The following is a 16,412-nucleotide window of genomic DNA, read 5'->3' as shown; positions in this document are numbered from 1 at the left end:
GCTAGCTTGTAGTTCGCCTCAGCCTGCCTTAGGCTCTCTTATCACATTTACTTGTGGAAGGTGAATATGCCTAAAAGGAAAAGTCTAGAAGAGGCAAAGAAATCAAGGCTGTGAGACTGTACAGAAAGTAGTCCTATAGTAGTACTCTTTTACATGCATTATCTCCACCCTGGCCTGTCACCGCTGATGGGGGTCCTCTCCCCAGCTAAACCCGTGTGCTATCCTCAGTCAATAGTGCACGGGGGTCAATCCTCTTGCTAATTTCAGTTTACTATGTTTTCTATTTCATTTTATAGTTTAGTTTTAGCCTTTCAATTGTGTAAACACATGAAGTTTATATTTGGTTTTGTGTTTATATATTAGAACTAGGAAAAAAAACATAGTTTAAGAACTATTTACCTTTAAACGTTCGTTAACCCTTAAAAGGATACATTATACAACTTGAAATATACTGGCAACAAACAAAGCATGTGGAAAATGTAGTCCAAATAGGAAAGAAAACAAAGCGAAACAAAGCGATCAGTTCCACAGTAGTCACTGGATCCTGGGTAAGATTAATGACCTGTAAGTCTTCTCCGTATCCACCCACAGAGAAGGCGCTAATGTCTTGGGGTCAGGACACCCTCATACAGAAGGCTGTGGGATGGACAAGTTCAGCTTGACAAGAGAGTGTTACATGAGCCCTCCTCCCTGTGTCTGAGCTTACATTTTATGCCTTGGTTGCCATGAAGTCATTCACAAAGTGTGACGATAACAGGGTCCCAGCCACCTCTCTCTCAGCACAGAGGTGAAATGACACGGAGATAATATAAATGAAAGCACACTGGGAACTAGGAACTGTAACAAAGACCTCTGACCAAGCTGCCCCCTCCAGGCTGAGTTCAAGCATTGATATTTAAATTGAAGTTAACATTGTTCTTCCCCCCCAGGTCTGAAGTGAGGAAGAGCGGGTGGCGGATCTCAGAGGAGGCGATGAACCAGCCAGGGAAGGCCACGGACTCGAAGGTGGAGGTCCTGCCATCCTTTGAGTGGTAGAAGAGGAAGGGCTCCACGGGCCGCAATTCATTGTATAGATCCAGTATCTCCTCTTTCTGGAATGTGACAGAGAACGCCCAGCAGGAGAAGCAGAGGCTGTTAGCGGTTCAGAGGTACTTGCACACAATCAATAAATGTCCCAAAGTTCGAGAAAGCCTTTCTTCTGTTAAAGCAGGGCTAGAAAAACTACATTTCAAAGGAACAGCACAGTGAGCATGGAATCTTATGTAGGAATGACACAGAGGAAAGGCTAATGAACAAGTGGGCACTCTCGACTGATGCACTGGAACTCTCCTCACACAAGAGGCCGATGGGCCGGGGTGGGGGGTGGGGTAAGGAAGGAGCTGCAGATTTGCAGCAATAAACCAAGGACTTCCCTTACCAAAGCCACAGCAGTCTGGGCCGCCAGCCTGCAAAACTAGACCTCTAACGAAAGTTCTGGTATTAGCCTCTGACCAACTGCCAACATGTGAGGAAGGTCAGTGCCACGAAAAAGATACAAGAGGGTCTAACAAACCAAAGGATTTATATTTAAACAAACAAAGTAAACAGAGCAATCAGAAAATGCCTTCTATATCGTATATAGATGTATATTTTGTGTATTTATATACCGTGCATTTAAGTAAAATTAGTATTTCTTTTTTTTTTAAATTTTTTATATATAGTTTATTTATTTTTGAGACAGAGAGAGACAGAGCATGAGTGGGGGAGGGGCAGAGAGAGAGGGAGACACAGAATCTGAAACAGGCTCCAGGCTCTGAGCTGTCAGCACAGAGCCCGATGTGGCACTCGAACCCATGAACCATGAGATCTGACCTGAGCCGAAGTCGGACGCTTAACCGACTGAGCCACCCAGGCGCCCCTAAAATTAGTATTTCTAACTAAATTACGCACACACAAGATCTGCAGAGAGACACCACACAGAGTGGTCCATAATTTGTCCTCATAGGAGCTCCTCCCTAGGTCATTACCAGGCTATTTTCTTCATTAGTTCTGATGACCATCTGAACTTAGAATGTTTATCCATCAGTCATATAATTATTGCTAGACTTGTTCATCACTGAATTCCCTAACGCACAGAAAGTCAATAGAGACGCGTTGGCTGTTTAAGACATAAAAAGACACTGTCTCGTTTCAAACTCCAACCCCTCCTCCTCCATCCGCCCTTTCAACCTCCTGCCTGGGAAGGACTGGGGGCAAGTCCCACCTGCCCTCCCCAGTTTCCGGCTGTTCCTCTTCCAGCCACTCATTTTTGTGTTCCCTCCGTCATTCCCATTAGCATATTTGCTGTCATTCTGCCATCTTAAAAAATAACGATCTCACTTGCCCACCACCATTCCCAGCTCCCCTTTGCAGAAAACTCCCTGTAAACAGTTGTCTATACAGGCTGCCTCTAGTTTCTCTCCTCCTATTCCACTCTTAAACCCCCTGGGTCTGGGCATTCACTTCCAGCACTGCAGGAACACTGCTGTCCCCAGGGTCCCTAAGGACCCACATGTGGCAGAATGAAATGGTCAGTTCTCAATCCATCTAAAGCCACAGTAGGCAAAACCACAGTAGAAGCATGGCGTAGCGGATAGGACATAAGTGAAAATGTAATTCTCACTCCTCCTGCATCCTACCCGGCATTCACTCTGTCAGCAAGTCCTGTTGCCTCCATTTAAATGAACTATTTCCAGAGTCTGACTGGCTTCTCCCTACCTCCACGGCTACGCTCTCATCCACATCCGTCAAATCTCCCCAGGATCACCTCGAAGTCCCCCCACAGGACTTTTACCCTTGGCCCCCACAGTCTGCTTTCAACTGGCAGCCAAAATAATTATTTTCAAACCTATGTTCATGCATGTCACTCTTCTATTCAAAACGTTCTAATAACGCCCCATCTTACTCAGATGGAAAGGCAAAGTCCTTACAAATGCTGGCAAGGCCCTTTGTGATCTCTCTGAACTCCTCTCCACTTAGTTCACTCCTATCACACTGTTTTCTCCACTAACACCTGAACTTGCTCCCACTGACATCCTGTTGGCTAACTCGCTTGATGCCATGTACCGTCTGCTAAAATCTTATGATGCTGATTGTACTATTTTCTATGGCAGCCCAACTCCACCTGGGGCTGGCACTGCCAGCCCCTTTATTCTGCTCTAACTGTGCTTTCCCTGGGGACATCACACCCTTAAAGACATGACAAACTTACCTATTATACTTATTGTTTACCATTTCTCTCTTCCCGCTAGCATCCACACCTTCTGAGGGCAGAGCTCTGTGCCATTCTGGGCACCGATGTATCTCAAATGGCCACAACGGTGCTGTGCCCACTATAAACCTACACATTTTGGGGCACCTGGGTGTCTCAGTCAGTTAAGCATCCAATTCTTGGTTTTGGCTTGGGTCATGATCTCGTGAGTTCATGAGTTCGATCCCCACATCGGGCTACGTGCTAACAGTGCAGAGCCTGCTTAGGATCTTCTCTCTCCTTCTCTCTCTGCCCCTCCCCACTCATGCTGTCTCTGTCTCTCTCAAAAATAAGTAACTTTAAAAATATATTTTAAAAAACTTACGTATTTACTGAGCTGAATTGGATTTGATTAAATGAAAGTGAGTTGAATTAAACTGAAGTTTAAGAAACAAGAGGAAAGACTGAAATTTCAAGAAGCAGAATAGGAGAACGAGTAAGCAGACAGGACACACTTAAAATGTAATCATGACCTGGAAGATTGAACCAAGAAATTCTCCCAGGATGCAACAAGAAAAAAAACAAAAAACCAAAAACAGTGAAGGGATAGAAAGTAAGGAAAATGAGATGAGATACTGAAGAGAGATCTAGATGCTCCAATGACCAAGGAATATGAATTCCAAAAGGAAAGAGAAGGCAGAATGAAGGAGAGAATATACTTGAAACAATGGTAGACAATATCTTAAAATACAAGAATGACAAAGATCCTCGGGGGCCCCTGATGGCTCAGTTGGTTAAGCGTCCAACTTTGGCTCAGGTCATGATTTCGCGGTTCTGGGTTCAAGCCCCGCATCGGGCTCTGTGCTGACGGCAAGCTCAGAGTCTGGAGCCTGTTTCAGATTCTATATCTCCCTCTCTCTGACCCTCCCCTGTTCATTCTCTCTCTCTCTCTCTCTCTCTCTCTCTCTCTCTCAGAAAGAAATAAAACATTAAAAAGAATTAAAAAAAGATCCTCAACTAGTAATATGCATAACTCAACTGCATGCAGATAACTCAAAAATATCTAGGAATAAATATGTTTAAGAATGAAGAATATTTCTTTTTTTAATTCTGAAACTAGATTATCTACCAAATAAATATCTCATATAAGAAACTGGCCTTTTGGAGCACCTGGGTGGCTCAGTTGGTTAAGCGTCTGACTCCTGATTTTGGCTCAGGTCATGATCTCACAGCTCATGGGGTCAAGAGCCCCATGTCAGGCTCCTCACTGACCGCACAGAGCATGCTTGGATTCTCTCTCCCTCTCTCTCTGCCCCTCCCTGCTCTCTCTCTCTAAGAAAAGAAGAAAAGAAGGAAGGGAGGGAGGGAGGGAGGAAGAAAGGAAGGGAGGGGGAGGGAGGGAGGGAGGGAAGGAGGAAGGAAGGAAGGAAGGAAGGAAGGAAGGAAGGAAGGAAGAAGTTGGTATTTTTTTTAAAAAAACATTATTTTTGCTTACTCACCTTCAGTTGCAATGTGGGTTGCCCTCCAATGTCTTCACAAGAGAGACACATTTCTGGATTCTCTATCCCCATATAAATGGGAATCCCTCTGCCTTGCTCAAGATACTCTGGATACTTGCATGGGACAACAGTGACAGTGACTAAGAAGGACAAAAGGGGAGATGGTGTCAGTTTCCTCTTGAATCAGGACAAGACCAGCATCGTTCAGGTGGGGCAGGAAGAAACCTTGAATGTAATTCCTGCTACCCCAGGCCCACCAAAAGGCCAACCACCATACTTGTTCGTTCATTTATTCATTCATTCATTCATTCACACTATGTACCAGTCACTGCCCTAGGAAATGGAACAAACACAGAGTTAAACAAATGGCAGACCCTGCCTGACCACCTGGGGTTGGGAAGCTCCAACCCCAAGCAGCCCTTCTGCCCCTCTGCTCCTTGAAGAGTTCTGTCCATCAGCAAGTTTGGCCTCATGCAATGTTGAAATCTCCCTTCCTATGGTAGCCTTCCATTTAGTCCTTTTAGGACACCCGGAAGTCAGGCAGAATAAGATACTCCTCTTCCAAGTGACAGGCCATCAGGTCACTGAAAGCAGCTCTCCCACTCCCCAGGAGGCTGCTTTACTCTCTGCTTTCTTTATCCTGGTCCAGGCCAACTTCTCCCTGACACCCCTTCCCAGGCAGGTGTGACAGTCTCCTCCTTCCAGGTGGGCCCTGTTGTAAAGCCACCCTTGAAACTAAGGTCAGTGCCAGCATCCCTGGTGAGCTGACGTGACCCCTCCCTTGCCTCCAGGGCAGCAGCTGCAGGATGACCACTCACCTGGAGTTACACTGTCAGTCCGTGGAACTGTCACAATGGTCTGATCCTGCAGGATCCACACCTGCTGATTCAAATCAGAGACCTCCCCAGTCTGAGGTGTTCTCACTACGGTTTAAAAAGAAAAAAATAATGAGGAAACGTTATAATTAGGCCACTTTACTAGATGCTAGGCCCTTCAGGAAGGCAGGCTCAGAGTTTTCACACCAAAACTGACAGCACTGTCATGACCCTCAGCCCTTCTTTCCAGGAAAGCCATGGGTGGCGGTGAGGAGGGCCAGGCTGTGGCTGGTGTAAGAGGATAAGCTGTCCCACAGTACACGTGCATCAAGGCCCAGGTACTCCTTCTGATGTCTACTCTGTGTTTGGCTCGGTGCTGAGTCTGGAGCTAGGGCAGAGAATACACACCACTCCCCACCCTGTGGAAGCCCCACCGTCAGGGGAAGACGGACAACACTGGCTGGGAAGGGCCTTGCACAAAGAGGGGCAGAGAATGCTGGGGCACCCAGAAGAGACAGGCATGGTACAGGTGTGCCAGGCCTCCAGAGCCCCATCTCAACATCACCTGCTGAATAGGATTCTCCAGAGTTAGGGACTCCTCGAATGCATGTCATAATGGGGTTGTCTCAACACCTGCGGGGACAGCAATAGTAAATAGGAGTGTCAGTAGACATTTCCAAGACCCTTCCAGGACACTAGTTACTGAGGCCCCCGTTCTGGACAAGGAGCTGGGAAGCCTGGCCTGACACAAAGCCCTGGTCAGAAAATCTGAGCTATCTCCTGAGACAAAAACTTCAAGGTAGTGTCAGGGAGGGGATCATGGGCAGACTTTACTCCACCCAAAGATCCAGCCAGTGACCGTATCTCTCCCTACAAATCCTAAGTCAGGCATGACTTTTGACCTTAAATACCCACAGCCACCTGATGCCTGCATCTCCTCCTCCTTCCTCCCACTGGTGTCTGCTTCTGCCTGGGAGCAGAGGGGCGGCCCTAGGTCAGGGCAGCTCTGCCAAGGTCCTAGTAATTTCCTGGTAAGTGAGAAGTGAGAAACCGCTAGCCCTGCGCTGTACAAAACACAGAGCCTGGCATGGCCCCATGTCTTCCTTGAGCCCTAAAGCACAAAAAAAAAAAAAAAAAAGCTGGAGGACTTGCCCTCTATTAGCTGGCAAGGAAGGACTTTTGGCAGGGGACTGAATTGCAGCTCCAAAAGCTCCCAAGAGCAGTGACAGGCTCTGACTGAGACTGTCATTTATTTGGGAAGTATGGAGAGGCCCCACCTACCTGATTGGGGGTGGCAATCATATGCCACAAGATCCTGTGAGACTCAGATGAAGAAATCACAGCATCAGCATGAGTATGAACAGTCCGAGCTCCCTGAGAAGGAGGTACCGAACCACGCCCACAGGAAAATAGAGCTGATGACAGACCCCAGCCTGCTCAGCAAGGGGAGACTGTGGGATTTCCCCAGAGCTCAATTCTCCTGCCTTGTCACTTGGGCTACAACTGGAAATGCCAGGCCGTCCACAAGGAAGTCCATTCGCTGGGGCAGTCAAGCTTGCCCTCTGCAGTTTCACTAAGGGAGTCTTGTAATTGCAAAATTCGCTGTGTGTACTTTAGGGAGGGTCCTCACATGGCATTCCTGACCATCCAACCAGCCCTGAACCACCTCAGGCCACTCCTGAAAAAGGAAGGGTAAGCTGAAAGCATACTCTACTCTTTCAGCCCTTAAGAGATGCACTTCCTTTCCTTGGGAAGTCACAGGTACTGAGTGGTGTACCCGTAACTGAGGTAAGCCTGGTCCCTGGTGCCCCCAAAATGCGGTGGACTCCAGAACTGCCTAAGGACTAAAATGGTTGGCACTACTTTCTCTAACGACAGAGCCCAGATCGCAACTTCTGTCTTACCCTCTCTGTTCTAGAAATGCAGGACATTTGTAGGTTCTCAACTAATGGTAACAACTGTTATTGTTATTATTATCATCATCATGTTTTTTATGCCTCTACTCCCACCTCCACACCCCATCTGCTGAGATCAAGCATGAAAACTTTCTGAGGCACAAGTTAATTGAGGTGAATTTCAAAAGATAGAAAGGAAACAACTTCATATTTACCTGTCTAGCTACAGGGGGGTTGGGGGAAGGACTAAATAGAACCTTCTAGGCAAGCATTTCCATGAGCCCCTCTTCCCAGCCCTGAAAGGAGTCTTCTTGCTCAACCTCTCATACTTTTCACCCCCATATCCCCGTTGGCTTTGGAGGAACATGATCCTTTCCTTTTGAGGCATCAATCCCATCACTTTTGGCTTCCAGTGTATCTGTCACCCCAGGAGAGAGTGTGACAATGAATTCAGACACACTTGTGTTCAAAGCCAGGCTCAGCCAGTGTCACCTCTCATGGGTCCCCTCTGCCCAATTGAAGAGCCTCTCCATTATGCATCAGTCAACATACCTTTATGGGGAGGCTCACCACAAAATGGCATCTAAATAGTCCTATTATCTGAGCCCCAAATTCTTTAGGCTTCTGTTTCAATCAAGATCTATTGTGGAAAGCAGAATCCACACCAGGAATTTCAAACAAAGGGAATTGGTTAGAAAATATGTTAGAAGGCTAAAGAGTAACAAGGAGGTACTGAGGTATCCCAGATAGTTAATTGCAGGAAAGAAACCAGAGAGAACAAAAGAACCTAAGAGTTCAAAGGAAGGACCTTGTAGGACTGATGCCCAGACCTCAGGAGATGACCTTTTGCCAAACTGATGCTCAGACCCCTGAAAAGAGAGTGTAATCTGTTGGGTGCATGAGCCACAAATATGGAGAGGAGGCATGAACCCAAGAGATCCTCAGAGGGCCCAAGAGACACAACCCAGAAAGCTGTATTTTCAGTGATTCAAAAGCCATTGGATCTAGCTTGAATTTTCCATGCCCAAAAGAAGGTTGCAAAAATCTATGTCTTATGATGACATATGTCCTCCTTATTCCACTTGATCCTGACCTTTCCCTCACTTCTCAATATTCAGAGAATCCAGTACTTTCCAGAATTCCCAGCAATCAGTATTTATTATGAAGTTCCTGGTTTAAACTTTAGTATGAATGAGTATCAGAGAAATTAGAATAGGAGTGATGGTGATAATAGAGAAGAACGGAACCACTGGGGTAGATAATTGAGGAACAGAGACCCCATCTACTGAAGAAATGGACCAGAACTTTTGTCTTAGAGTAGAAGGGATGGATAATAAGATTACATGTTATCCTAGGTGTATTTGAGAGGACTATCAATATTTATGCTGGTTATAAAAAGTAAAGAATATGATTCTGTTATGTAAACATAACCCAGCTTGCCAGATTCTTTCTATTGATGTTTTGTTGTCACTTGCGACAATGAAAATTATGCACACCATTCACTGTGGCTTGAATTGAATTCAAGTAAGTACTCATAAAGCCAAAGATCCTAGACATGGAAATAATTTTTTGAGTTTACTAAGTCCAGATTCCAGTTTTTAAGCTCTAAGATATTATCATCCATGCTTGTTTGGTAACAAGCAAGCCCTGCTAGTTTGTTCACTTAACATGCCCATGATCTTTTTTGTATCTTAAATTCCACATGTGGTGAAATTATATGATATTTGTTTTTTTCTGACTAATTTCACTTAGCATAATACACTCTAGTTCCATCAATGTTGTTGCAAACAGCAAGATTTCATTCTTTTTGATTGCTAACTAATATTCTGTGTATGTGTGTGTATGTATGTATATATATATGTATATGTATATATATACACACACCACATCTTCTTTTTTTTTTTTTTACAAATAGTTTATTGTCAAATTAGTTTCCACATAACACCCAGTGCTCATTCCCACAAGTGTCCTCCTCCATGCCCATCCCCCCTCCCCCCCACATCCATCAGTCCTCAGTTTTTGTCAGCATTCAAGAGTCTCTCATGGTTTGCCTCTCTCCCTTTCCCCCACCATTTCCCCCCTTCTTCTCCCCCTTGTTCCTCAGTTAAGTTCCTCCTAATCCTTCTATACATGCAAACATAGGACATATGTCCTTCTCTGCCTGACTTATTTCGCTCAGCATAACACCCTCAAGGTCCATCCATGTTGCTACACATGGCCAGATTTCATTGTTTCTCATTGCCATGTAGTATTCCATGGTATAGATAAACCACATCTTCTTGATCCATTCATCCGTTGATGGACACTTAGGCTCTTTCCATGTTTTAGCTATTGTTGAGAGTGCTGCTATGAACATTGGGGTACATGTGCTCCTATGCCTCAGCATTTCTGTATCCCTTGGGTAAATTCCTAGCAGTGCTACTGCTGGGTCATAGGGGAGTTCTATTGTTAGTTTCCTGAGGAACCTCCACACTGTTTTCCAGAGGGGCTGTACCAGTTTACATTCCCACCAACAGTGTAGGAGGGTGCCCGTTTCTCCACATCCTCGCCAGCATCTTTTGTTCTCTGATTTGCTCATTTTAGCCACTCTGACTGGCGTGAGGTGGTATCTCAGTGTGGTTTTGATTTGTATTTCCTTCATGAGGAGGGATGCTGAGCATCGTTTCATGTGTCTGTTGGCCATCTGGATGTCCTCTTTGGAGAAGTGTCTGTTCATATCTTCTGCCCATTTCTTCACTGGGTTGTTTGTTTTTCGGGTGTGGAGTACACCACATCTTCTTTATCCATTCATCAGTTGATGGACATTTGACATTTGAGCTCTTTCCATACTTTGGCTATTGTCAATAGCACTGCTATAAACATTGGGGAGCATGTGCCTCTTCGAAATAGCACACCTGTTTATCCTTTGGATAAATACCTAGGAGTGCAATTTCTGGGTTGTAGGGAAGGCCTATTTTTAATTTTTTGAGAAACTTCCATACTATTTTCCAGAGTGACTGCACCAATTTGCATTCCCATCAGCAATGCAAAAGGGTTCCTCTTTCTCTGTATCCTCTCCAGCATCTGTTGTTGCCTGAGTTGTTAATGTTAGCCACTCTGACAGGTGTGAGGTGGTATCTCATTGTCCTTTTTATTTGTATATCCCTGATGCTTTGTGATGTTGAGCATTATTTCATGTGTCTGTTAGCCATCTGGATGTCTTCTTTGGAAAAGTGTCTATTCATGTCTTTTTCTCATTTCTTTACTGGATTATTTGTTTTTGTTTTTTGGGTGTTGAGTTTGATAAGTTCTTTATAGATTTCTATGCATTGATTTTATATCCTGTGACTTTGCTGAATTCATGGATCAGTTCTAGCAGTTTTTTGGTGGAATTTAAGATACAAAACAGATGAACATAAGGGAAGAGAAGCGAAAATAATATAAAAACAGGGTGGGGAACAAAACATAAGAGATTCTCAAATATGGAGAACAAACTAGGGTTGCTGGAGGGGATTTGAGTGGGCTAAATGGGCAAGGAGCATTAAGGAGGACACTTGTTGGGATGAGCACTGGGTGTTATACGTAGGGGACGAATCACTGGATTCTACTCCTGAACTCATTATTGCATTCTATGCTAACTAACTTGGAGGTAAATTTATAAACAAACAAACAAAGTAGCAAACATGCCCATGATCTTGATAAGTGGAGGGAACACCAATGGGCACAGGTAGGGTGAGAGAGCTTGGTCATTCAACACCACTAGAATCTCCATAATCTCTTCACAGATGCACAATCTCCATAAAAACTTATTCACATAGGCAAGCTGACATTCACAATGAATAAAGCAGAAGGGACTAAGAAGTGGTAGAGAGTAGAGGTTATCTGGCTCCCACAGTCAACAAATACACAGAATCAAATTAGAAGTAGAACTGGGCTTGGCATCTATAACTCCCAACTTCTTAATACAGGGCTCTCTGCTACCAAGCTCACCAGCTCCCTTGGGACTCCTGAAATGACCAGGGCCACTGTAGCTCACGTCCCATCAAGGGCTACTTATAAGCAGGCCTGGTAGTCTGGCCTGGACCCTGCTACTGGCACTCACCTTGGTTGAACAAATGGGGCTACATGATATGTACCATGGACCACAGGCCATTTGTACTTGAGTAGATTTGAGAAAATGGGAAAATGTCAAGGAAATTTCCAGGGTGACCTTTGCAGTACAGCTTTTACCAAATGTGTGTGGGATGATGTAGTTGAACTTGCCCAAACCTCTGCTCCTCTAAGCAGAGAAGCCCATTATCTAAGACTTATTCCCTTGTGGGCTGACCCATCATCACATCTTCCTGGAACGGGGTCCTCCATGAAAACCCAGACTTTAGGTTGTGGGCCAACAGCTGCCTCTCCTCCACATAAAAATGAAAGATGAACTACCAGAAATTACACCTACACTCCTCACCAAATAATAAATAGAAATATTAAAGGCATCAAGACAAAAGAACCCAACTATATAGGACCAACATCAAGGTATATTTCTCTGCATTTAAAACATCTGTTGACCAAATTGTATATTCATGTGCAATGAAAAAATAAAAAACAAACAGCTCAAGCCCTCATCAGACAGCTTGTGGTAAAACATTTATGGAAAAGTTTAGGTTAAATGCCTAAAGTTTGAAATTTCTGGACAAAGAGCCAAATGACAGAGAACTTTTAGCCCAATGGTCCACATCACACAAAATGCAAAAGCCATGAAAGAAATGATGGTAAATTGAAGGTCATCAAACTTGACAAAATACAGCATAGGTGAAAGTTAAAGAAAAAGTATGTGGGAGAAAATTTTTACGACACATCTAAGAAGCTAATACCTAATATTCAAAGTTTTTAAACAGTTCCTGCTAATCAATTTTAAAATGCAAGTAATTTTTATAGAAAAACAAGCAATAGATGTAAAAAGCATTTCACTGAGAAGAAAATATAAGTATCCAGCAAATAGAAGTAATTATAGTTAACCATACTAGCAATTAGTAAAATGCAAATCAAAGCAACAAAGAAATTCCATTTCCACCCATCAGGAAGGTACAAATTAAAAAGATGGTAGGTGGGGCACCAGGGTGGCTCAGTCAGTTAAGTGTCTGATTGTTGATTTTGGCTCAGGCAATGATCTCATGGTTGATGGGATCGAGCCTCACATCAGGCTCACATCGAGTGACTGCATAGATCTTGCTTGTAATTCTCTCTCTCTCTCTCTCTCTCTCTCTCTCTGCCCCTTTCCCACTCATGCATGTGCTCACTCTCTTGCTCTCTCTCTTTCAGGATAAATAAATAAATATTTTTTTAAAAAAAGATGGTAGGCAATGGTGGTGAAGATTCACTCACTGTATGGATGTATGTGAGAATTAGCATAGCCTTTTTGGAAAGCAATTTTGCAGGAGCTATGAAAAAAACTAAATGTGTATACCCCTTGACTCCTCAATTCTACTTACAAGAACTAATCAGTTAAGTTTACTTTCAGCTTCAAAAGCTAGAAAAATCCAATTCGAAGTGATCAAAATATTTACTAGATCCCATCATTGGAAGTCTACACGTAGTGTAGGATGAGAATGGCCAATATAATTATTCCACAATGTCAGCAAGGATCAGCATGTATTTCGTTCTCTCTGAACTGACATTCATTACTTAGGGCCAGGTTCCTTCATGTCTGTAAGATAATCTTCTGTGAGAATCAGAACTGCATGCTCAGTCATTTACATCTTTGCAAGAAAGAGAATGTCTCATCCACATCCAAGTCTTTCAAGTCTGCTTGGGTGAACTTGGGAGGCATGCTGAGCCAATCAGGTCCTAACAAGAAACAGATGACACATTCAGAATTGGGCAATTTGAGTTAAATGTGATAAAGGAGCTATTTATAAAGATATGGGCAGAGTGTAGGGAAATCCCAAGGCATAGTGCCTGACCCCAGGGCTAGTAACAACAGGATATGCCCCTTACTACCCATGGGCCTGATGGACAAGAGGAGGAAATGGTTACCAGAACCCACAGAGACAGCTTTGTGGAAATGACAGCGTTATAGGAGCCATGACCCTCCTCAAGAAAAATAGCCTGAGGTGACCCTAGAGAGAAGGAACCAGGAATACCCTGAACTCACTCTCTTCCCATCCCCCAATTTCTTCTCAGTGGATCTTGAAGGGTCATTGGAAGTTATCCAGCATAGTCTAAGCCTTTTGCCCCTCAGGTCCATGCTCTTCCTCCATGGGTGAGAACTCTCTACTCCCTATCCCAAGCAAAATATAAAAAGATAGTAGCTTCTGAATTATCCCAAGTTAGGTTAATGTGGTCATAATACCAAGTGACACTTTGTACAAGTCATTCCCAGCTGTCACTCAGGTGACGTGGTTAGAGGAAAAGGTAGGAGTAAGGAGGAAACAGTTAAAAAGTTAATTGATACGCTACTTGATTCTATAGCTCTTTACAAGGTCTAGTTTGATAATCATAGCTGCCTTCTTCCACTATTCCCCCCATATTCCCTTTGCCTTCTTCGGTTACCTCAGTGTAATGCTCTTCTTCTTCACTTTGAGTGTGAATCAAATCTTTGTTTCTAAGAACTCTAAGTCCTTGGAGCTTTTCAGACAGTTTTCAATTGTCTGAAACTACCGGGCAGAGGAATAGTAAGACCTGCTCCAGGGAATCCCTTGGGCTTCAGACACAGTCCTGTTTGCCTCCATTGAGTAGCAACAACCTAGTTTTCCCTGAATAATCAGAATGAATCACCCCCACCAGTACGATGACTCCTTTCGACCTGTTTATTCAATGTCATGCGGGGCCAGATGGCTATCAGGCAATCTCAACTCCAATTCTTCAAATCCTTGACTATATTCCCTAAGGGAAGCATTTCATTCCTGGGCATTAGAACCTCCTTTCCATGGAGCTAAGGTCACAGAAGAAGAAAAAGCCCCTGCAGTATGTCATTTGGTTTAAGAGTAAGAGGGGCTCTCCCCCATTCCCTGAACCTCTGCATTCCTGTCATGAGGAAGACAGAAACATTTACAAACCAGTGGTTTAAGGAATACACTGCTTTCAGCAAGACAGAACTCTTGAGTGTTGTGTTTGACTCCTCAAAGACCATTCCACTATTCTATCAACACAGCTGCACATGGTAAACCCAATGAATTATTATTATGTGAAGGTGAGCTTGTTGCCACAGTTCCTTTACTGAAAAATGTCACCCCTGGTCAGAAGTGATGCTGTATGGGACATCTTAGATAAAGTCATTCAGTAAGTCTGCAAATGGCATTCCTGGCAGAACTACCATGAGTTGAGAAGACAAACCAATAGACAATACGCGTATGTATTCAAGAAGAAAGCTTTGAGTTCATAATGGAACAGTCCAATATAACCAATCTGCCAACAGGGCACTGGCTGGTTTCACCAGGAAATGGTGTCATATCAGGAGTTTTCTGTTGATCTCTGCTGTTGGTGGTTTGGGCACTCTTCATTGGCAATAACCAAATTGAACTTGTTGAAAGGAAATTAAGCTGCTGAGTCCATGCATAATTTCCATATCTGCCACCATGGTCACTTTGTACATGAACTCATTGAGTAGGCAAGTGCTGGGGAAAGACTGACATCCACAGGTTGGGATACCTCAACCTCTCATTTATTGAGAACCTCCTCTGTAGCAGATTTCCTCTGGTAGGCTCTTATCTGGAACAAAAATACCTTCATATTCCATGTCCATTCTGAGAGGTTCATCTGCATGCCACTCTCAGCCAGCTTTCTAATCTTTTTCTTTCCAAGTCCCTGCCCAGCTAGCCAACTCACTGGCCCGCAGATTAGTGTAGATCTGTATCACATCTCCTCCGACCTGAAATGAATAACCAAATATGCTACCTCAAGTTCTGCCCCATGGGAGGATTTCTCTTCATCATTATTTTTTAGGGCAACTCGAAGGGGCTATAGTGAAATGACAGTAGCCCTCTATTTCCAGCTGGGGCCAGCATACTATGCAGACTCATACATACATCCAATCAGGCCTACACTTTTTCTCCTTTATTTTTAGATTTCCCATGAGATTCTGCTGTGAACTAAGAAAGAGTTGGAAAAGCTGTAGCAGCAGATACCATGGGAGTCTGAGCTACTACTTTATGAAATTTACTTCTGCCTTTCACATATTCTTGGGCCTGGTCTCCTATATACTATTTTTTTAAAAATAGAATATTGCTGTGCCTGTCCAATTTTATGGTTTGGTAGATCAGGTCATTCCAAACTCATGGTGGGCAGTTAAGTTAGTCATTTCATGTCTCACAGTTAGGAATTAAGACTCTGTAATAAACAAATAGCAGTTCAGAAGCTGATTTTTCAGCAAAGCAGAAGAGGAATTGGCCTTACTCTACAACCCTATGGATGTTCCCTGTCATTCTTCAGCCTGGGGCTTTTAAGAGCTCCATGCAGCACCTCTATCTGCCACAAACTTCTGATTGTAATAAGTCCATTTTCATTCATAATTTTGTCTATTTGGGTGCTCTCTCTTTTCTTTTTGATAAGCCTGGCTAGAGGTTTGTCAATTTTGTTTACTTTTTCAAAAAACCAACTCTTGGTTTCATTGATCTGTTCAATTGTTTCTTTGGTCTCTATGTTGTTTATTTCTGCTCTAATTTTTACTATTTCTCTTCTTCTACTGGGTTTAGGGCGTTCTTGTTGCTCTGCCTCTAGCTCCTTTAGGTGAGCTGTTAGATTTTGGACTTGTGCTTTTTCTAATCTCTTGAAATAGGCCTGGAGAGCAATGTACTTTCCTCTTAGGACTGCCTTGGCCGCATCCCATAGATTTTGAATTGTTGTGTTTTCATTTTCATTTGTTTCCATATATTTTTTAATTTCCTCTCTAATTGCCTGATTGGCCCATTCATTCTTTAGAAGGGTGTTCTTTAACCTCCATGTTTTTGGCGGTTTTCCAGACTTCTTCCTGTAATTGATTTCAAGTTTCAAAGCATTGTGATCTGACAGTGTGCATGGTATGATCTCT

The 16,412-nt window shown here is 43.6% G+C and overlaps 1 protein-coding gene across 2 annotated transcripts in view; it reads right to left on the bottom strand.

The window, feature by feature from the left end:
* Window positions 1–315: 315 nt before the first annotated feature.
* Window positions 316–16,412, bottom strand: part of IL36G (interleukin 36 gamma) — a 38,598-nt gene continuing 22,501 nt past the window's right edge. The window contains exons 1-5 of one of the 2 annotated variants that reach the window (XM_039231744.1): window positions 6,675–6,734; window positions 6,088–6,155; window positions 5,526–5,630; window positions 4,708–4,847; window positions 316–1,091 (exon numbers count right to left, since the gene is read on the bottom strand). In XM_039231744.1, the coding sequence (XP_039087675.1) occupies window positions 882–1,091; window positions 4,708–4,847; window positions 5,526–5,630; window positions 6,088–6,136 (504 nt within the window). In that variant the 5' untranslated portion in view covers window positions 6,137–6,155; window positions 6,675–6,734 and the 3' untranslated portion in view covers window positions 316–881. Of the gene's footprint in view, window positions 1,092–4,707; window positions 4,848–5,525; window positions 5,631–6,087; window positions 6,156–6,674; window positions 6,735–16,412 lie in introns of those variants that run through there. The other variant, XM_039231745.1, reaches the window with a different exon arrangement.

The sequence above is a fragment of the Hyaena hyaena genome, unplaced genomic scaffold (genome assembly GCF_003009895.1).
Source record: "Hyaena hyaena isolate Hyena2069 unplaced genomic scaffold, ASM300989v1 scaffold_57, whole genome shotgun sequence".
NCBI classification, from domain to species: Eukaryota; Metazoa; Chordata; class Mammalia; order Carnivora; family Hyaenidae; genus Hyaena; species Hyaena hyaena.
This window is presented reverse-complemented; position numbering and strand designations above follow the sequence as displayed.